General features: G+C 38.7%; 1 protein-coding gene across 1 annotated transcript in view; it reads right to left on the bottom strand.

Moving 5' to 3' along the window:
- Positions 1-928: 928 nt before the first annotated feature.
- DPP10 (dipeptidyl peptidase like 10) overlaps positions 929-21,752 on the bottom strand; it is a 215,422-nt gene continuing 194,598 nt past the window's right edge. Inside the window, exons 17-25 of the mRNA XM_085320968.1 lie at positions 20,200-20,298; positions 20,022-20,091; positions 11,159-11,353; positions 9,684-9,738; positions 5,297-5,396; positions 4,661-4,719; positions 4,500-4,572; positions 3,099-3,172; positions 929-1,617 (exon numbers count right to left, since the gene is read on the bottom strand). Of these exons, the coding sequence (XP_085177094.1) occupies positions 1,480-1,617; positions 3,099-3,172; positions 4,500-4,572; positions 4,661-4,719; positions 5,297-5,396; positions 9,684-9,738; positions 11,159-11,353; positions 20,022-20,091; positions 20,200-20,298 (863 nt within the window). The 3' untranslated portion in view covers positions 929-1,479. The remainder of the gene's footprint in view (positions 1,618-3,098; positions 3,173-4,499; positions 4,573-4,660; positions 4,720-5,296; positions 5,397-9,683; positions 9,739-11,158; positions 11,354-20,021; positions 20,092-20,199; positions 20,299-21,752) is intronic.

Below are 21,752 nucleotides of genomic sequence, written 5' to 3'. Positions count from 1 at the left end.
GAAAGTATTTGGAATATATCCCAAAAGAAAAAAATTACAGCTATTCTCCTGTAAGTTGCACAGCATCTGTCAAGAGCGTTCACATGCCTTCAGGAAGATACCCCAAATTAAGTGAACATTGTACTTGATTTCGGTGATCAGAATTAACATTCTGAAGACCGGAACTGGCTGCCTTGTTCATTTCATAGTTTCAATTTCTATTGCTGTAATTCGCCTTGGCAAATAAATGGATGTATGGGGGCTTTCCTTCAGAATAAATAACCAAATTTCGCTCGTCAGGAGCTTCCTTTGCCTTGAATGAGAAACGTTTCAGTTCTTTGTAACGCCGCTGAGTCTAAAGTCAGTCTAAGTCAGAGACTTAACGAGCAGCCATGGAATACCAAATAAAAACCAGYGGAGATGGGGCCACCTTGATGAACATCACAACGGAACTTGAGACCACATGAAGAAAAGGAAGATGCACTATACAAAATATTTCTTCATTTGAAGAGTAAAGTATTACTCAATGGCATTATACATTGTTAATAAATTTTCTTTATCTGAAACTATAATTTAATATTTATGTATCTAATTTACATGTGACAAAGTAGCATATTCTAAAATTAGAGTGTAACCAGCAAACCATTAACTACTATAAACAATACCAAAGCACAACCCAAACATATTTTAAAGAAACAATAGATACATTTTGGATTGGGGAAAGATTTCAATTGCAGATACTGTTTTAAGTACAGCTGTTAATTATGTCCCGAAGAACCTGTTCAAGCTCAGAAGGAATTTCTGCTTAGGATGTCTCATGTATATACAGTAAGACCAAGAGTACACTACCAAAAAATCCCCTATTGGTTACTAGTAGGTACAGTAATAATAGTAAACGCTAAAATTGAAAAAAAAAATCATTTTCAATATTGAAGTTATATGATGCACTGGACAATATTTCCCCTTTGAGCAGAAACTACAGAAAATATCGTGCCCTTTATTAACTCCGTGGTTTCTTATGTGTAATAGACAGMGAAAGAATTGCACTTATTGTAACATTACAGTAAAGTGTTAGATTGCAGCTCACCTTTTAAAGTATTAGTGGCCATAATACTTACGACAGGTTGTGCATTATGTAAAGATGAATAAAGATGTGCATTTAAATTAAAAAAACGAGCAATCACTTACAGAACCAACAGTGAGGCTTAACATAACAAACATGCACTAACCCTACACTTATGCAAAACTAAGTTCTTCCAGGAAACTAACCAACTGTTGACCTTCCACAAAGGTAAAGGTTTTGTCCCTTGGTAATATGTTTGGACTTTGTATTTGAATTCCAGTTTGTTAGCTCATTGTCTCTAAATGTGCTGTTCCGCTGTGATATCCTTTAGCTGCCCTTGAGCTTCTGCAGAATCTGCAATCTTACAGTCACTTTTATTTAAGGTTTTATTGAGCTGCAAAGCATATCCCCATTTAGTACTACACAAACAGGCTTCCTTATTCATCCTCTTCAGGTTCCTGTGGTAGAATTGGTGTCTCCTCCTTTAAACAAGCACTAAAAAACCCAAGGATTGTGCTGTAAAGGTGATATTTGCCTTTCTCAGAAGCAATGTTATGACCTTCATCTGGGTAGATCTAGCAGAGACAAAAGGAAAAAAAATAGTTTTTTAAAGGCTTTTCAAAATATTTAGAACTCTAATTTTCTTTTTCTGATCTTCAAAATGTTTTAGATGACAACAAGATGATAACATTAGTTTTGTGGCATCAAGGAGAGCTAACAGAACTCAAAATTCATTCCCTCAGAATTCAAAACTTAAATAAAATAACAACTGCAGTGGGGCCTGTAGAAGCAAAAAATATATATTCTCAGTCATTGTGCTTACAAGTTTATTTAGCTAGATTTTTCAGTGGTGTCTAGACATCCAAATTCCATTAACTTTAATGTGGATTCGATACCTCATGCTCTTAGGTACCTCTCAATTATCCAGCTTCTGTGTGTTAAGTAAAAAATATATTTTTATTAATATATTTAACTACCTTCCTCTCTTATCTAAAGCCCATCACCTTCCTTTCCCAGGGTGGATGAGGATGTTTTTATCTGTTCACTCTGAATTCATTGGGACTTTTGCCCAAGTGAGGCTGACTGGCAATCTGCAGATTGAATGAATAAATCCAGATCACAGAGTTTCGGAGATGAGACTTGTAGTTTGGCGCAAATGGATTCAGCCCCTTCCTAAAACTACAGCAACCACAAGATTGCATGAGAATTCCTTAATAGGGTTGTTTCTGAGTGACATCTCTCATTCCTACTTCCTTTCTTTAGAGGCCAAAACATCACCTCAGCTGAAATCACAAGGACAGCTAGAACAGCTCCTATGCCATTTCACGTAYAAACTCTTTTTCCATTCCGTAATTGATACCTACTTCCCTGTTATCACCTCTTTCCTCATGTGATCTTATACATTTCAATGGAAACTACAGGTCCACCAGAAGTCAGTAAGAACAAGGTTTCTAACATATAACATCAGAGATATTTGGGGAAGTGAACAGAAACCACATCATCTAAGATATTCAAGAAAGTTTAATGCAACCAGAACCCTCAACCAGCAAAATCCAGTTACTCTCCAATGGGTCATGTTCAAAGACACCTTGTCCTCCTCCGCCCAACCTGGCCCTCACAGCATGCCCACTCTCAGGGCGCCTTTGGAGGGGAAGAGTATTCCAACGTTTTAGCTATCTTTTAATGAGCTTGATATGTTCAAAATAACAGGAAAATAGTCTCATGTGATCCATCACCTTTCTAGATGAAAACAGACTATAATATTGTTATTTCCACATGACATAGAGTGCATGTGGACAAGAAGGCATTTTACATAGTGCAGTAGGAAAAGCAGATGAAAAAAAAAAGAGGTGTAAGAGAGGAGAAGGAGCCCAGCAGAACAGTGACAAGATCTGGTTCTCAACGCCCACACKAACAGTAAGTAAAATAGCACTATAACTGCAAACCAGACTACTGCTAGTGCATAGTGGTAGGGAGGATCCTTTTCAGGGAAGGAATAGCAATATGAGATTAAATGTTGAACTATGTTTATAGAAAATACCACAGCTGCACATACCTGCATAGTGTAATTAACTCCAGCTTTTATTAGATGTTTAATTAGTTCTGCCGAATGCTGGAAGTGGACTTTCACTGCAAGACAATGACATTTAATATTGTCAGAAAAAGCCAAGCTAATATGAAATATTTATCTGTTAAACAACTTTGACTTTCTTTGTAAATAACAGATTTGCAGTTGACTAACTTTTTTCCAATCAGAAATGCACAGCCCAACCAATAACAGTGACAGAACATGAAAGAGCAGATTTTTTTGGAGAAGGGAGATGTGAGATGAAAGCCCCAGCTATGCTTTCTAGGCACTCAGTAAAGATTCCTCTCGCTATCCTGGGATTTCACAGACTGCAATAGTTTAGAGGTGTGCAAAACCATTGTGTCTGAACATCAAGCCAGTTTATAATTGTGTTAAAGGAAAGCACAGCATATTTTCTCTTGCTTGCACAAGATAGATACAGCCTTTGCTTCTTCAGGTAATGAACTTTACGTAATATATGTCAGCAACTTTTTTTTTTTTTTTTTTTTTTGGTGGTAAAAACTGACAACTTTATGGCCATGTTCTAGGCCTGTAGGGCTAAGGCTGAATGTAGGCTGAGCCATGTGACATCAAACAAGGACATCAGGCAAAAAGAATCATAGCCTTGAACACATCACATTGCTCAGACACCTATCAGCACCCCAATTCCCTCGAGAGCCGAGTTCAGCGGGATAGAAATTGCTGCTGCCTTTTGCAATCTCGCGCCTGCTCGGCCGCCTGATGCACCTGCTCGCACCCGCTCTGGGGAGAACGGGGCACCGCGTGGGATTTGCACCCCTCGGACTGCGCTTGCGGCCCAAAGCACAGCTTTTGACGAGGGTGGCAGGTAATTGCAATTTAAGTGCCAGACCTTCCTGTATTTTTCTATTTGTCTGTGTTAAACTAGAGTTAAAACTACCAGCTCTATGAAAGGGCTCCCCATAGTTCGGTTTCCAGTGCTTTGGCAGTAACTTGTAATTAATTAGGTGGGAAGTTTAACTTCCCTTTGGATACTGTACTTCACCAACTGTACCAGAATTTTTTTCTTCAATTGCAGAAGCTCTGTAAATTTGGAATACTATTAAAAATGTATATTGTTCTATTAATAATTGATATAATACCTTTCAAGAGCAAGACAGTCATCCACAAGATTTTAAAGAAATTAGAACATACASCAACTAAAAGGTACAAATATTCAGCAAAGCGTCATTCAGCTTAGAGCTAGAATTGGCAATTAAAACAGACAATCAAATCTCTTTGGGCAGAAAACCCCACCAGAGGGATAACAAAACTAAAAACRTTCTTGCTAGGTGCGTGCCTCATCTGTCTTTGAAGATCTGTCTATTAAAACCTCTGACAACAAACGTAATTGCATCTGTAGATACTTACTATCAGCTGTCCCGTGAACTATGAGCAAATTTGCTTCTTTTAGACCATGAAGATTGTGTAATACGCTGGATGCCTAGTAAGCAAACASATACAAAGATGTAACTAAATTGTGTTTTAGAAGTAAAACTATAACTTTAAATTACTTGTTTAGACTAATTTACCTGATAGGTATTTTCCTCTTTTGAAGGAATACCCAGGTATCTTTCTGAAAAGGCTGATGCTGTGTAAGTGAGAACAAAAAAAAAAATCAAAATTAATCAAAATGAATTCTATTTAAAAGATGCTTAGGTCTGACTTACAGCCAGGAGAAGCTATTTAATCTGATCTCCTGCGTGCCACAGTCCATAGTACATGCCCAGTATGTCACATACAGCCAAATACCCTCTGACTGAATGAGGACATGGTCGAGGTCACAAGGAACTTTTTACCACTAATTTTGAAAGATTCATACGTGTATCTCTCTCTACCATATCTACCAAAAATCTTGATTCAGGCTGATATACTAAAAGCGTCTAAGGGAACGAGATGCCTTATTGAATTTCAGTGCAAAATGGGAAACACAACTCTTCTGACAAAACTCGTGGTGTTAATAACAATGTATTTGTTATACGCTTCGGCGAACTGTCCCAGTGGAAGCTGCCCTCAACCCTTCATTTAAAGGGGGGAACGAGATAGCGAGGTGAAAACTAGTCGATATCGCTACATTGCCTGCCCTTAGTTAAAATGAACAGTAGCTCCATGAATAAAAGATATTTTGAAATAAGCTGTCATACCGGTGAAGGATAGGGAGCACTCACCATACAGCTTCATGTCTGTAATTGGTGCCACCACGGCTCCACATTTGAAAAGCCGTTCACTGGATTTCAGGATCATTGATGTAATGTAGCCGCCGTATCCCTATCAGAGGAAACGGTATCATGAGATTTTTGTTTATTTCTTTCTAATAATAATGAAATAAAACACATTGTGCTAATCCAACGGTGATATTTTATAGTATGCATATAATGTATAATATGTATTTATAAAAAATTGCAACAGTTACTTTAAAATGAAATGTAAACACACAGTTAAGAGCGAATAAAGATACTATTTGGCCTGGCTGTGATTTTTAAAATAYGCCATTTAGTAACAATGAGCTTATTTCAATTTAAGGTCCATAGTTCCATCATGGCACACCAACTTGCAGCTGGGAAAAAATGTGAAAGTTATGGGGGTGGGGGGGGAAGCAAGGCTGTTGGCAACAGAACCTAGATGGGAAGATTTGTATTCACTTTCTGATATATTTAACGTAGATATAWGCTAATTACAGGGACACACTGAGCACACTGCTGACTGCAGAGAGAGAAAGACAGAGTGTGGGAATGGGGGAAAACTGTGTGAACTGATTGCAAAGTGTCCTTCCTCTGACACTTGGATCTTTGAAGATTGATCCTACCACTATTAATGAATTCTTTTTGCCGCAGCATTGTCAAACATCCCAGAGAGAGAGGTACAGATCCTTCAGTGTTTTGCAGGAAAAAACCTCTAGGCAGTCACGTTGCTCAGTAKTATGCTAATCTCTAGATGCACATCCTGACCATCAGGCTGCTGTTACAGTGCAGCAGAATGGAGAGCAGGAAGGAGTTGGGAGACACGGGGTGCAGAGGGCGAGCTCATCCCCTGCCTCATCCCACCGCTCCTGCTGTCCTTACGGCCGATCATCATCTCCTCGGCCAGGTCTACAAAACCCCTCTGATTTGAGAAGGAGCAGCATGAAAGCAAGTGCTTTAATTTGAGGCCACGCGTTCCTTTTGAATGACATTGAAAATCCACATGTGTACACCTATTTTTGTTCCAGGCCCAAAGAAAATGAAATTCTGAGTTGTGGCGTCTGGGATCAGTGATTTTCTCATATATTATGGGTTCTTCAAATTTCTCTACTTGCCATCTTTGCTCTTTCTTCATCAGCACTGGAAAATTGACTTTTGCAGTTATTTGGGGGTTTTGTGTTGTTTTGTGTTTGGCACGAACACATTTCAGCAAGAAGAAATTATCCCATGACAAGGAAAAGAAAAATGTAAAAAAACAAACAAAAAACCCCCCATCCCCTCAAAATAATGAATATTGTGTCAAATGCTCACACAGGTTTCTTGTGGACTTTTTCATATCCTGTCTGCTCCTGTTCTTCATGTCTAAAAATTTAATTAACAGTTGACCTCTCTGGAAGAGCTGGAACACCTGAAAACTCTTTAAGCTTACTTAAGAAGCAAACATGAACGTTCTTTGGAACCAGCCTATATTAAATGTAAATGGGCACACAGAAGGAAATACAGAATTGGATTTCCCAAGGAGGGTAAGGAACCAAGTTATCCCCTTCCCATGGCAATTCCAGCACAGGACGCCAGGAATAGCTCTGAACTGTCCACGTGCAGGAACAGATTTAACCTAAGAAAGAATTTCTGAGTGGGCACCAAAAACTTGTATAATTCAAAGAGTTTAAGAGAATAGCAACTTTCCTCCGCCTCTGGGTTCTCTTCTTTTTCTTTTATTTAATATTCTGTTTGTGTCTTTCCCAGTAGCTCCACAGCACAAATTTAATCCTAGGATAGATTTTGCCAGGTTATTTATTATTTAAGCCATGTATTCATTAAGAGCTTGGTTTAGCTCTCCTGGGAATTTCTTTCTTTTGTGCTTATGCCCTTGCTTCAAGCCAGGCTTTCCAGGACAAAAACACTACRCAGTGAACCCACATTTTTAGAAGCACCTCACAGTGATGATGGGATGATGGAATCAATAGTTTTTGTATCTCCTAATGCAAGGACCTGAATGCCTTGCTCATAGGTCCGATTTCTGTTGTTTCATCCTAATGGCGATATTTTAAAGAAGTAGTTAGCTGTGAAGTCCTCCTTTCAACTTCTTTTCGAGCTCTTTTTCTTCTTCTACTTCCATGACAGGGAAATGCAAATTCACCATGATTTGTTGTGTATCTGCTCAGGAAGGCCCTTGGATCATTCATCACTTGGGCACGTACTACTCGCAGAGATAAGCAAGAYGGCATTGGCAGATCGCCTGGCAATAAGAAGTAGGTATTTTCCACACTGTGCCCTCTGGACATTCTTGTCACTCTTGTTAGTAGTTTACATTACTGATTTTGGCAAGATTTTTCTTTCAGAGTTGTTCTGAAACCTCTCCCAGAATTCAAGTAATCTGAAGAGCTCCATGACAGCGTGTATGAGTTTAGCTGTGTGTGATCAGCATTAGCTAATAAAAAAGTCATCTTATTTTCAAGCAAATGTATGTTCCATTTCCATCAATCAACACAATTTAATGCATAGAAAGGAAAAAAGAAGACTTTTTCTATCATAGTGTTGTACACAGTAAGCAGTAAATGGATCTAGAAGATTTTTAATCGACTAAAATAAGCACAAGGTTGAAAATGCARTAACGTCGGAAACTTTTAAGTGGATTTTTTTCCTAATTTTAAAACTGATGTTTAGAATGTATGATTTTTTTTTGTCACTGGAAGCTGGATCTCAGGAAAGCAATGTTGAGAGGTTAACTAGTTTAGAAACAGTAAACTCTGAATTCAAAGCAGCATTGAAGGTTATTGAATTTCCCAGTGTTTGTTCTTTGCCTTCCCATACTTCCAATTTTCATTCCTCAATCTTTCCTTCAGAAAATAAATGTGGGAACACCACTACTAGTAATATTTCGGGGAAGACAAAGTTTTTGCAGGTAGCCTTTAGCAGTCTTGTAAAAAGTCTTGTTAAAATGTACACTCCATGGTACTTGTCTCATCATGTCACCATTAGGAAACAAGATGCTGTCTAACCTCCAATACAAACTTGTGGGAGTTTTCAAAAGGCAATGAAATGAACCTCTAAGGTCAGAAAAAAACRAGTAATTTGGAGGTGTCTACTGATGGCATTTCAGAAATAACATCTTCAGTTATTTGAGGAAAGAGGAATGGAGGAATGTGTATGCCTATATGCATGTGTACTTTCCTGTATTTTGGTAACCAGCACCAAAACTGAACAGAAATTTGTGCCGTTATGTGGCAGATGCAATCAGCTCCATCCACCCATACTCAGCTGAATGCAATCCCTGCTTGGTGGCTGCCCTGAAAACTAAATACTGCTCTTGATGCTGATGATACTCTCGCAATGAAAGTTTTTAGCTCAAGCAACGTGGCAGGAGCTCACGTCTTTCAAGGGGAAGGTCATGCTCGTGTGGAACGCTAAAAGTAGTCGGTACTTCATTTCCACTACACTTTACAAACATTAACCAAGCCTCAAAATGCTACTGCTCAGGAGGTGAATATCACTCCCCTCATTTGGCAYTCAGAGAGGCACATGAAGGTTAAGTGCCTTGCCTGAGGCCGTGCGGCATGTTAGTAGCAGAGCAGCGATGGGAAGCAAGGGGCTTCCCAGTGGTGGGCATGCTGCTCCTATCATTGCTGATCACGGGGTTCGCCTAGGCATCCCGTGTGGCTTGTTGTTGCTTTGTGTTGAAAAGCACAAAACATTATCATTTGCAAGGTAACACTTAAAAAAGGAAAAGAACAGGAGGGATGCAAATGCTAGTTTGTAAAAGAAGCAATAATTATGCGCTGTTCCTAGCTGCTGTTTTTTAATAGAAATCAATAAAATGCTATTTAGTTCTTCACAAAAGGTTAAACCTTTGCCTGGTTCTTTCTAACACTAGAGGCAATGACATACCATGCAGTTAAGCAGCTGATAAAACAGCAAATGAGAGATTTCTAGCAGATGGCACAAGGAGGAAGTGGTTCCTGGTGCTATAGGCTCATAACTCAGTCACTTGAATGGTCAATAAAGCATTTGGATATAAAACTTATATTAGAAGGATGTTATCTATTTAACTACAGTCCAAACGTGAAAGTATAAGAAGCAGGCTTTTGCAGAAACTAAATCCACGTTCAAAATTTCTAATGAAAACAGAGGCTTCTCATCAGACACACTCTCTACACAGATTCTGAAATGCAAATACTGCAGTTCCAAAAAAATGAACTATTTCAAATAGCCATTTTGAGAAAAGAAATAGAAAAAACAGTATATTAYGGCAAGCTTTTCCCCTCTTCTAATAACTTAAATTGTCTTAGGAAAGTAGAAAAATGTATTTGCTTATGATTTTATAGCATTCTTTTGAAGAATCATGATGACGCATCATGCTATTTCTGCACATTACCTTTCCAAATATACTCAGTCTCTTAGGATCAATGAATGGTTGTTTCAGTAAGGATCTGCAAGAAAATAAAATGAAGTTTTTATTTTAGTGATTCTAATAAGTGAATAAAATTATTCACACAGTAAGGAATTGTCATAATTGTGAGCGACAATAAAGTATTACTTCACTGGGAAATGCAACTTGTCTAAACTGCTCATTTACACTCATTCTTCAGCTAATGGAGAGAAGAGAGAGACCGTTGAACGGCCAAGTCTTCCCACCTGCGTTGGACACTTTCAGGCTGGGGAGCACCAGCCTCCCCCAGAGCCTGGATTTTCCATTGACAAGGGAGGGAGCTGAAGCAACTGCCTTYGGCCAGTGCCCTGGCTTTCAGACAGCTAGATGAATGCAACTTCTTGAGTCTACGTAATCATCCAAATGATTAATTTTCTCATCAAGGCAATTAATAAGCAGTGGTGAATTTTATACAGGAAAGATTTAATAACCTGAGGGCAAAATCCAACTGCTCTTGAACAGCCAAAAACAACTGCAGCCCTTCCTCTCAGCCAAGGGCTCTTCCCATGCAGCACATCCAGAAAAGAGGCCAGATGTAATTTAGTCTGTAACCTCTGGGTGTTGGAACACCATTGCTCAAATCACGTAACACAGCCCATGGCTGCTTCTGATGGCCTTTCYCAAGGCTCACTTGGAAGGGAGTGAGCCCGCTCCTGACCAGCCTCAGCCCTAGGTGCCCCCTCGACCACTTCTGCCACGTCAGAGACACACCTATTCATGCAATGGTTGAGGTATCAACTCCTTCCAAAAKAACAAAATCAACCCCCCTCCCCCCCCAAAACTGGCTTACACATTGCCCTGGCCTTTCCTGAAGGAGCYGCTAGAACAAGTCAGCCAGACCTTAATATCAGCCTATGCCATTAGCAAAGACTTCTGCCAAAGCCACGTGCGATAAATCTACAGCAGGCAATGACTCTCTTCTGCACCCGCTGGATTTATACCAATATGAGAATAATAATGCAAGTGAGACATAAATAGGCATTTGCCCAAATTTTGCTCTTGTTTACACCATTACGAGTCCATTTGTTTGGTACAATTACTCCAGAACTCTGTGGTGCAAGTGAGAGCAGCATCTTATTGAATATGCCTAAAATATTATAACACAAAAGCAGTAAAACATTAAAACATTATGGAATCTAAACAAATATGAGCTAGCTTAGATAGCATATTTAGATTGCATACTTAGACTGRACGACTGCTTTATCGAAGAGAAGCACCAACACACAAAGAAAGCACCTCTTTGATCTTTAATTTTCTGTTTGCAATGCAAGGCGATTGTTTCAAAATTTGCAGCTGCATTAAAAATAAACATTAATGCCTTTCACTATGCAAAGGAAACATTCTGGGCAGTGTCAGTTGGAAAGGTTTATTCAGCAAGGTGGAGGTGGGGTAACAGAGAAGAAAAGTTTGCACATACGTACTCTACGGCTGCTATTTGGTCCTTCACTTCCACTGATCCCAAGCACCGGTGGACTTCCTGCAGGATCTTAAGGCCTTGAAATCCACTCCCTCTGCCATCGAATCGAGCTACGATGACATTATCAGAGTTGACAAGCACTGAGTCCCAGTCAATGTGAAACTTATCTGTAACCAACTGGCTGCCTGGAGCTTCATCACTGCAAATACCAACACACCAGACACAAACGAAGACTATTGACAACGTGAAGCGCTTTGCCGTTCTCCGCTATTTCATTCAACCCAGCTGGCAGAGTCCAGTGGGTTTTGCCACCCGGCTGGATTATTGGCATTTYCATCGATAACGCCACATTAGCCAGTGTGGGTATCCCTACGGCAGCAGCAGGCAAATTAATTTCTTTATTAACACTCTATTGCAGTGTTGTTGGACTAGTTGAATAGACTTTACAGAAAGAAACAGAAAACTGAAGCACACAGTGCTTATACGCTAATAAAGTGAACAAAAGCCCCTGCATTATCTGTAATGGTTAGTTCAGTTCTAAGAAATCTCATGTAGAATTTGTTAAGTTGCACTAAACAGACAAAAGGGAACATTTCTGCAGTACCTTTGCTGCGATTTATATAACACTCTTAAGAAGGACGTCATCTCAGGAAACAAAAATAACTGCATTATTGTATCCTTGAATGGATTTTTTTTCAAATAGGCTACAAAGAAGACTAAAGTACACACTGGAGAAAATTATATTTTCTCCATYCGATTTCATAGCAGGAAATGGATGCAGACAGGAGTGGTAAGTTTATTTTATGACAAAAAAAATAGAGGCTTATAGCAGAAAAAGTGGAGAAGAATAGGAGAATGCAGTTTCTAGAGGAACAATAAGCATTTTCCATTGAAGGCACATATATACTTCTTTTCTTCCAAAGAAAACAAAATGTCAATTTTAAAAGAGGAGCTTGTCATTATTTTCCCTCCAAGATAAACAAAGAATAAGACAGCAGGCTACCATGAAGCTGTACAAAATGCAAAACACTTCTATGCAGACTGCATCTGCCAGTTGAATGCAAATTAAAATGTGAAAGTGTCTGTGCTGGCTGTATGGAAATTAGATTGGACAGTGTCCGTGGGAATATCCTGGCTAAGGTGATAGAAAGCTGAAGACAGAAATTATTATTTTGCTGAAGAAGTCTTAGTTTGAGAGAGTTACATAAGCCTGTGGGAGGAAAGAGAGATAACACCACCTCCTACAACAACTACTGCCTTTTACATACAATAAGATGCTGATTCAGTATCTTTTTTTAACTGTGGATAACAGGTCACCTTCAAGGTAATCGCTCTGTTAATTAGCAAGTATATGATAAACGCATATGTTCTCCATCCAGTAGGACCTACCACACATAMATAGCCAGTATATCACACACTGAAGTCAGGATTACTTAGTTTTAGATTCAGTGGAAATATGTTATACTTGATTTATCATTATCTTGTGCATCAATCAAGTTTACACTTGGCATTATGAAAAGAAAGCAAGGGTATTTTTGTGTCTGCTTAAGCAATTCAGCTGTGATTACACTAACTGTGAAACAATGCAGAGCAATGAATTCGGAATTAGTTATTGTCAAGTGAGCTCCGTGGAAAATATCAGTCTCAGAAGTATATTATTGTTATTTTTACAATAGAAGCAGGAGCAGAATGACTCTTTCCACTTATGCTTATTGCACAAAGCCAGGTTTTCAGAAGCCCTCTACACAGCTATTTCCACAGAACTTTTACCACTGTCTTCAATACTAGCAGCCTCTGTCCAGTTACGTATATATTTTAAATTCTTCTAACTTTCACAATTAGATAATCTGTCAGAAATAACCTGGGTGTGTCTGGCTACGTATCTTTCCAGGAGTTTACTGTTCCCCATACAAATGAAAAAAATCACAAATCAGCCTGTTTCCTTCCCACCTAACGTTAAGAAWAAAACATATACAGGGTCCTCATTTGTTTTATATATGTAACGTATCTAGGCACATGGGAAAACATTTAGAAGCTTTGCTCTGCAGCAGTAGGCATTTCAAATTGGAAAAAAAAAAGGGGGGGGGTTTAAATGAAACAAAACCCCAGCAAGATTCTTGGTCTGTGGGAGCTGGCAACAGCCTTCCTCTCAAGCTCCCTCTCCAGAGGGCATCGCTGGGCTGGCTATAGGCTCAGCCTTTAAACTCCATACGTCTTCCACTCCTTCAYGATGGGTTGCTTGACATATTGCTTTTGGAAGCAATTTTCCAGTGGTTAATTTATTTCAAGAATGTCCATATAAGTAGTCTGTGACAGGCATTTAAAGCCATTTCCATTGAGGTGCATGTCAAGATTCACATTAGCATCAAAAGGTTTCTTTACTCTTCAGCTTCTAGTAAAAAATGATACTTATTGTCTGAGGTGTGATTCCCTTATCCATAGGGAGACGATATATATTCTATGCTCCCTTTAGGTTCCACTTTTACCCTTCAGTGGGGCTTCTGCAAGGTGTTAATCTTTCATGCAAGTTTRATTACCACCCTGAGGGCTCTATAAGAAAGCAGACTTGTGACTACAGCGCAACGCTAGATGCACAGCCCAAATTGTGGTGTTCTGGGATTCCAGCTTTCTCCTACGTCTGAAGTATTTGGATCCAAGGGTTTCTGTTTTACACTCATTGCTATTTATAGCCTACCAATAATTAACTTCTGTTCAGTGTTACCCTGTTCAAAGAATTATTTCTTGACTCCACTAATAAGCCTGGAAGAAAAGCATTTATGCTTGGATATAATATAAATGCAGAAATCTTCTTTTCACCTGATTGTGGATGGACCTTAGGGAAAAACAAACCCACCAAAGCATTACAGCAATCCATAGCCAGACCTGAAATGGCAATGTAAAGCTATATGCCCTTCGGCACCCGCCAGGGGCTTCTTAAGAAGCAGCACCCTGGGGTTCTCCATAGTCACATAACAAGAGCAGAATGATTTAAATGAAGATGATGCCTAATAATTCCCAATTCATTTTTSCCTTTTTGTACATTACAGCATCTGCTCATTTTAATTTTTGCTCCTGACTTTCAAAATTCAGACCTACCAAGTGTGTGCCTTCAGCAGTGCCTACACGCMGGTTATGAGTCCGCTGTGGCAGTGCAACTGCTGACGACTCAGGCATGCTGCTGAAGTTTGCCATCGAGGTACCATTTAAATAGACAGAAGCCATCAATAATATACCAACATCATTGACCTTAGTGGGTAATTTGTATGCTTCTTGCAATGCAGTCACATACACCTCAGACTGTCTGGGAAAAAGGGGCAGCTCATCATAAGTTCATATTTTGCTGAAAAGAGAAGAATCTGTTTTTTTGGATTCTGTAACCAGAAGCTTTAGTTAAAGTCTCTTTTCATGACTCTAGTTGCAGCCTACGGGGGATAATATAGTTTTATCAGAGAGGCAATTGCTGTTGTACTCTGAGCACTACTCCACTGCCATGGTGCTATCATGACTGCAGCAAAATTTGCTCCAGGTTGTGCTCTGCTTAAAAACTAAATGAGGAGAATTTAAAGAGGAATTTTAGAAGTTATAGGGCTGACCGAGCAGAGGGGAAACAATTTAAAAGATATGTGGAAAAAAACTGCTATCATCACTGCTTAATGTTCTGAACATTTCTATTTCTGTGAAAAAGTGAATCTCATACAGCATATGGATGGCAAATATGTAAGAAAGACTACATCTCAAAGAATAAAATCTATCTAACACAAAAATATATCACTGATAAAAGTCCTCTTTGCTTTTGGTGAACCGAACAGAAAGAAAAAAGACYATTTTGCAAAACTGGTATAATGGAAAAATTCACTGCATTTCTCAGATTTCATGAGTATCTCTTGGTTAGCTTTCAAACACACCCACGATTACTGGTGCAAAATCAGGGAAAGTGAGTAGCCTCAAACACTGATGACACAGAGTCCCCAACATTTTCTGCCTGTTCATATATCCTGTTTAGATTCACACACCTAAAACTAGATCATATTTATAACTCCTCCCTGCAGATATAGCCAAACCAACTAAAACATACCATCAGAGGTGGTTCCAGAATCATGGGGTAGACAGGACTGAAGTAGAGATCACAATACAAGAAATAAAATCATTATTCTCAAAACATTCTTCCAAATCCCTCAAGGTTGAAAACTTCCAAAATATAGTTTTGAGAACACGAGATGCAACACTGTCCTGTCATCAGAAAAGGAGGAAAGTTTTTGAATCTTTTCTTGAGTTTTTCTAACAAACCTTAGATGAACTGTTTACYCACATACAGTCTCCTGCCACACCACCCTATGTCAGATGTATATTGCTGTCAGGGAAAGTGGGAGAGGGGAGGAAAAAAGGGGATGGACCAGTTAGTTCAACTTAATTCAACTATTCTCCAAGCTTTTTGGAGACCAGACTCAAGAGAAAGGGAGTGAACAGCTCCGTCATTCCTCACGCCCCCAGACTGCAGCCCAAACAGCTGCAGTAAGCTCTCAGTTTGTCCCTCGTCTCGACTGCACTAAATGCATTTGCCCTGTATGGAAAATATCAGGAAGTCCAAAGAATGTGGAAACAACATAAAAGAGTAAAAAAGAAGAGAATCTCCACTGAATACTTTGATGCAAGAGCAACACAAAAAGAGCATGGAGGGAGGAGTGAAGACATTAGATGGATGACTTGCAAAATAATTAATGCTTCATCTACATAACTCAGGGAGCACAACAAAATYAAACTTTGCAGTTCTTTTATAGGAAAAGAACTAGCACAGCCAAATGCAAAGGCCTTCAGGGATGTGCTCCCTGCAAGCCTACTGCATTAAAAGTAGTGCAATTTGCCACTTGTTTTTAAATTTCACTATGCAGCAAAGTGTTGTCACTTCCCTTGCAACAGCTGCCAATTAAAATGAGTAAAGTCCTCTACAACAAATAAACAAGGTTATGAATATGTAAATCATTATCATATCTCAGATCTCTGATATTTCCCAAYGCTTGCATTACTCCTCTCTCCATTTCTGCTATTCTATTAATGAGTTATTCCTGATGTTGGGAAAAAACTTCACTTCCCACCATACTGTCTTCATCTTGCTATTAGTCCTGAGAGTATATTAACTGGAGGCATAAAAAGGTTTGATTGCTTGTGTAAGGCCTAAATCTTTCTTCATTTCAATTATAGGTGAAGTGATTTCTGTTAATTACAAAAATCTAAGAAAACAAGTAAACAAACAGATGGACAAAARGCTCTTGGGGACATTTGCTGATTACTTTGGACGAATACCTGYTGGGTTGCCTCTTAGAGGATCAGAACAATCTCTCTACTGATTCAGTTCTACTATATCCACTTACATATTGGACRGTTTTAAATGGTGTTAAATAATAAATGCTGACATTTAAGATACATTATCTACAAATTTTGAAGGAATGAGGTTAATTATGTTCAAGAAAAAAATAAAGAATGATTATCACCTCTCATCTTATTACTCAGATTAAATGCCAGAGTCTTTACTTAATCATTTCCTGTGTGTTAMTAAGGAGTGTATCTTCCAACTTTTTTAATGAGTAAGGTGAAACAAAATGAGAAAATCAAGGATGTGAAATTTAAACTTTGATCCTAATTATATAGAAAAGAGATGATAATCACTCTTTCAGGCAATTACGGTACACCTCTCTAATCTATAGCTACACTGYATGTATTATATCTGAAGGAAACTGAGTGTGAAATGTGTTAGTAGTTTAGAAGAACAAATGGAAGAAAGGAAAGTGTTATAATCTATTTAGCATTTTATGGGCTATGCATCACAATTCTGGAAAGAAAAATCGYGTTAGACAACATAGCTGGTTCCTGTGTGAGACCTGTGTATCTGTTAGGTAGCCCAGTTGTATAGATGACCATAAATTTTGACATAGTGATACAGTGATCTTGTATTTAATGTTGCAGTACGCTTTACAACTGCTAATGGATGAGTCGTCACAAAATCCTTATGGAGAAATTACAGCTTGCATTTAAGGATATTTAGGGCCTGGTCCTATAGCTGAATGGAGGAAGCCTGTGTCTACACAGAGCYGTACTGAGTTTGGGCCAGGGTTTTGTGCCAGGACCAGAAGCTGCTAGCACAGGCTCTGTTTTAGCATTTGGAAACCTGGCTGTCTTAGGAGTTCAAATTTAAATGTAGGCATCCTTACATGAATACAGAAACCGTATTATAGCCACRCATCTTTGATATGGCCATTAGCATTCAGTGATTTGAAAAATTTTACCTGGAATTGTGTGACAATGAGAATAATAGAAAACTTTCTCCCATTACCTATTTCCAGCTTGTGTTATTAGGATTGTAACCCCCATATATCCRAAGAGCATAGAGACACAACACAAAAGGACTTGCTGTTACTGAAAATATACAGTAAAGTTATGAATCTCAACCATCAAAAGCACCTTAGTCTAAGTCACTGAAACTGGCCTCCTGCAAACAGGGGCAAAGCAGACCCTGGTAGCATCCATGAAACGGGAAAGATGAACCTTCACCAGTGACTGGGAACTACTTGGAAGCAACCACTGCAGCGAACAGCTGGTCACAGGCTGTTAGCTCTTACATGCCATATTTACCCTCCAGCTCAGGACAGAAAGCATCACAAGTCTATATGCACTTAACTAGGCCTTTATATTGGACTCCAGGGACAAAATGTATTAGGTGAATTTCATGTTTAAACACCCATGCTCTCTCTTTTTTTTTTTCCATCTTCTTTCCTCCTGATCACTCCCTTCTTAAGCCCTTGCCAAAGTGCAGTCCTACTGAAATGGAATGTAAAAGTCACTTCATATCTACTAACACTTAACTCTTCCAAATATATCTTTTCTCTTTTTCTATATATTTGTGTGTGTGCATGTACATGTTTATATATATAATCTGGTGTAAGATGTCATATAGAATTTGCACTCTAAAAAGTTGATACGCAACTAAGCCAACATGATTACCAGAAACATTGGCAAGTGTTCTTTTCCAGAATTTCAATAGCTGAAATATATTGATAATTATAGCTAAGAACATAAGCAGAAGAATAGGTACAACTGAGCAGTATGAAAGGCCACGCTTGTTATCAGCCACTAATATAATTCTATTTAACACTTCCAGCACTAAGAGCAAGATGTTTCTCAGGCAATCCCAAAAGTATCACTCTGGGACTTAGGAAAGTCAAATATCTGGGAAATGATACCACATACACAACTTACTGGTKTTTCTTGTAAAAGTTACACGTTCTTCTTCGAACTGAATACTACTTTTCTTCRGCAAGCTGTACTTCTGATAATGAAAACATCCTAAGACATCAATTTGGAGTTGTGGGGTCAACAAACTACCTGCATGCACACGGATTTCCAATCRTACTTTCTCAGGAACTAGAAAGAAYTGAAGTCCTRTTACAACTTACAGGCTCAAAAATCATCCCACAAGGAAATTTCTTGCAACATCAATGSTAGTTTTCAGTTGTATGTTTCATTTTGGGACATCTTTAACTCAAAAAAGGGACTACTTGTGACTTTAGCTTAAAGTTTGTAAAAAGCTGTTGAAGAAATATAACTTCTTCCTCTTCCAACCTTGAGAATGCAGTATTGCAAAGTTAAGGAGTTGATGAGAAAGAAGCAGTCTSTGTATTACAAATGTAGATATCATARTTTGTTAACAAAAGTATTTTTCATCTCGCATGCACGTTACAAAAAAAAACTATAAAACATATCCTTACATAGTGACGCAGTCAAATTATCGGTTTGTTAGGATTTCCTAACTTTGGCAAGTTTAAAATTCAGACCCTTCCTCAATACTGTTCTTGCTTATTTGAATTCTCGATATCGAATACCATTTCATATTAATATTTCCTTGGCTTTTCTTTTTCTTTTCTTGGCCTTGGCCTTCTTCAGGTTTCTGGTTCCTTTCTTTGCTAGGTTTTACACGAGAATATAATTTCATATTCTACCAGAAGGATACATGGCAGAGTACTTATTTACTAAGATCCTTAAAAGGAAAGTGCTATACTGCTAACACCTCAGTGTTTCTTTACTCCATGCAATGCTGCCAGTGTCAATTAGCAGAGTCTGTTTGCCTTCGGCATGCTTAAAAGAGCTGCTTAAAATATAAACACGCCTCAGGATTCATGCTAGCAAATATTGCAAAGGTGGGCTGCCAGTGCGCTCCTGGCTGCTCCTTTCCTCTGCTACACCTTCTCTGCAGAGAAAATGTAAAGGGCAAAAACCTCTGAAAGAAGCACTCTCTTTCTTTTTCCTGGGATAGCACAGCTGTCAGGTAGTACCTCCTTCCTCCTGCAGAGGTTTTCTACAGACAGCAACAGGCTTTGGATCATGCCTGCAATGCCTTCAGCCACCGATGCTCAAAAAAACATTTCCTTCTTTCCATTGCTCCCCAAAGCAGTTTTTGCAGTATGTGTCTCAGCCGAGCCCCTCTTCGAAGCACTACCCATTTCTATCAGCGATAGAAAAGAAACGAACAGAAGCACACTTTGTGGATCCGGTTCTCTGGGGGCACAGATCCGCACGGGGCCACGAAAGCCGGCAGCATTACTCTGCAGCTACCCCATCAGAAGGGCTGGTGCCTCGAGTACGTACAAGCAGAGCGAACCAGAGCTGGGTTTGACAAGCTCAATAACCCAGGGGTGCCTACCACACGGCACTTGAACCTAAATCTCCCCGAGAACAGCCCTTTCGATACAGTGACATAAAYATATGTATGAGGTAATTTTCCTGCACAGCGATTAGCTACATTTTATAATTATAGACTTAAATGTTTTCTATGAAGCAGTTTTTATTATTTTAAGTGATTCTACATGGATACTTACATTATTAATAGAAGGGCATACTGGTTTCGATCCGTGAAATCTTTTGGCAGTGACAACTGTAAAGGGAGTTCTTTTAAGAAAAGAGCAAAACATTAAAGGCTGGTAGTTACACAGATGAAAAATAGTAACATTTCAAGAAAGCTTTTGGTTTGTTAAAATAGTATTTTGCTAAATTTACCGTAATCCTCAATGTGAAGCATTTTAATTTCTGTCCTGGAATTCTTTTTCTTTAAAACAGCTTCTTTCAACACAGCATTATCCTCTAATATGTAAAACTCTGTAGAAAATAGTAAGAAAAAGCAAACTGAAAGGTGTGGAGAATCACTGCATCAAAGAGAAATCAAGATTCTAAAAAATTTTTTAAAAAAAGACAAATGTTCAATGACAAATCTTGTAAACAGATTCCTTATTTACACGTTTTTACTATGCAACTGTTTTGCAAATCAAAAACTGAGCAATCAGCTTAATTCAAAACATACCTCTAYTCCTTTTCTGGCTTCAACATGCTTTGCTTTTGTTAAAACACTCCTAATGAAATTGCTGATGAACAATACAAATACTAGTATCCTTGACAAGCACTAAGGGCAGCTGTTTTGGGGAAAGGCTGGTATGCTGGACAAGAGCCTGAGCCTCAAGTGGGCACGCTTTCTCAGGCTGCAGGCATGAATACAAAACACAGCCTGACAGGAAGAACTGATTAGAGACACCTAAGYGTGAAACAGGCACTCTTCCACCAGCAGATCCGAAGAGCACATTCTTTTTCACCTTTTTAGTCATACCCYGCATCGGGATTTAGCCAGCACAGCTCTACTTGATCACTACAAGTCCTTTGTCTTCCACACTTCAACAAGGAGTAAGACTTTACAATTTGGTATAAACCCTCAGACAGATTTGAGGTAGTCCTTTTGCATACAAAAGGAAGATTAATTAGTTTTTTTTTTCTTTTCTTTTTTTTTTTTACCTAAATGACCAAACTTGCTTCTAAAATTTAATTTCTTCATTAAACAATATACCCTCCACTTAGGGCCAAAAGGGATAACCTAAGAAGAATATTTGTTCTGGGCAGTCAACCAAAACGGTATAATAATAGTCTGAGGATGAAATAATTGAAGTAATCCTTAATCATAGTTCTATTAATTGAAAAGAATCATCTAATCTTGCACTGAAACATTATAGATAAATTATCTCTCTCGTTATCTGGTTTCTTGTTGTAGCAAACAACCTCCCTCTATCCTGACTTTCTTTGTTTTGCTTTACGATGCTCTAAATAAATCCCCTTTTAAAAAGATTCATTATGAATGGCATTTTAGATAAAAATAATGAYGAACCAAAGTCTACCTTCACAGAACTGAGTAGCTCTACAGAGGTCAATGAATTTACTTTAAACAATATGTGGCCCTTATTAAGTTGGATAAAACTCCTTCTACTCAGTATGCTGTGGTATTGAGCTCTGCAAATACTATGAACAGTGAGAAAAAAAAAGAAGAAAAGAAAAAGGAATTAACACTTGATAGCATGATCTATTACCACTAGGCTACTGTAACATGCAAGACCAGATCTTCTGTTATGGATGAGCAGCGGCTGGCTCAGGACAAGAGAGATGCAAACAATCACAGTTCAGAACTTTTGGATTCTGTGAACAGCTCCGGGGATAATCTACCAAACTAAATCAGGACAGCCAAGGGTTGGTCTAGCATTTTAGGATAGAAAGACGTTCCCTCTCCTCTAAAC

Source organism: Rhea americana, unplaced genomic scaffold, assembly GCF_003343005.1.
Source record: "Rhea americana isolate MKP2758 unplaced genomic scaffold, rheAme1 scaffold_67, whole genome shotgun sequence".
Classification (NCBI taxonomy): domain Eukaryota; kingdom Metazoa; phylum Chordata; class Aves; order Rheiformes; family Rheidae; genus Rhea; species Rhea americana.
Note: the sequence above shows the minus strand (reverse complement) of the source record. Positions and strands in the feature narration are given on the sequence as shown.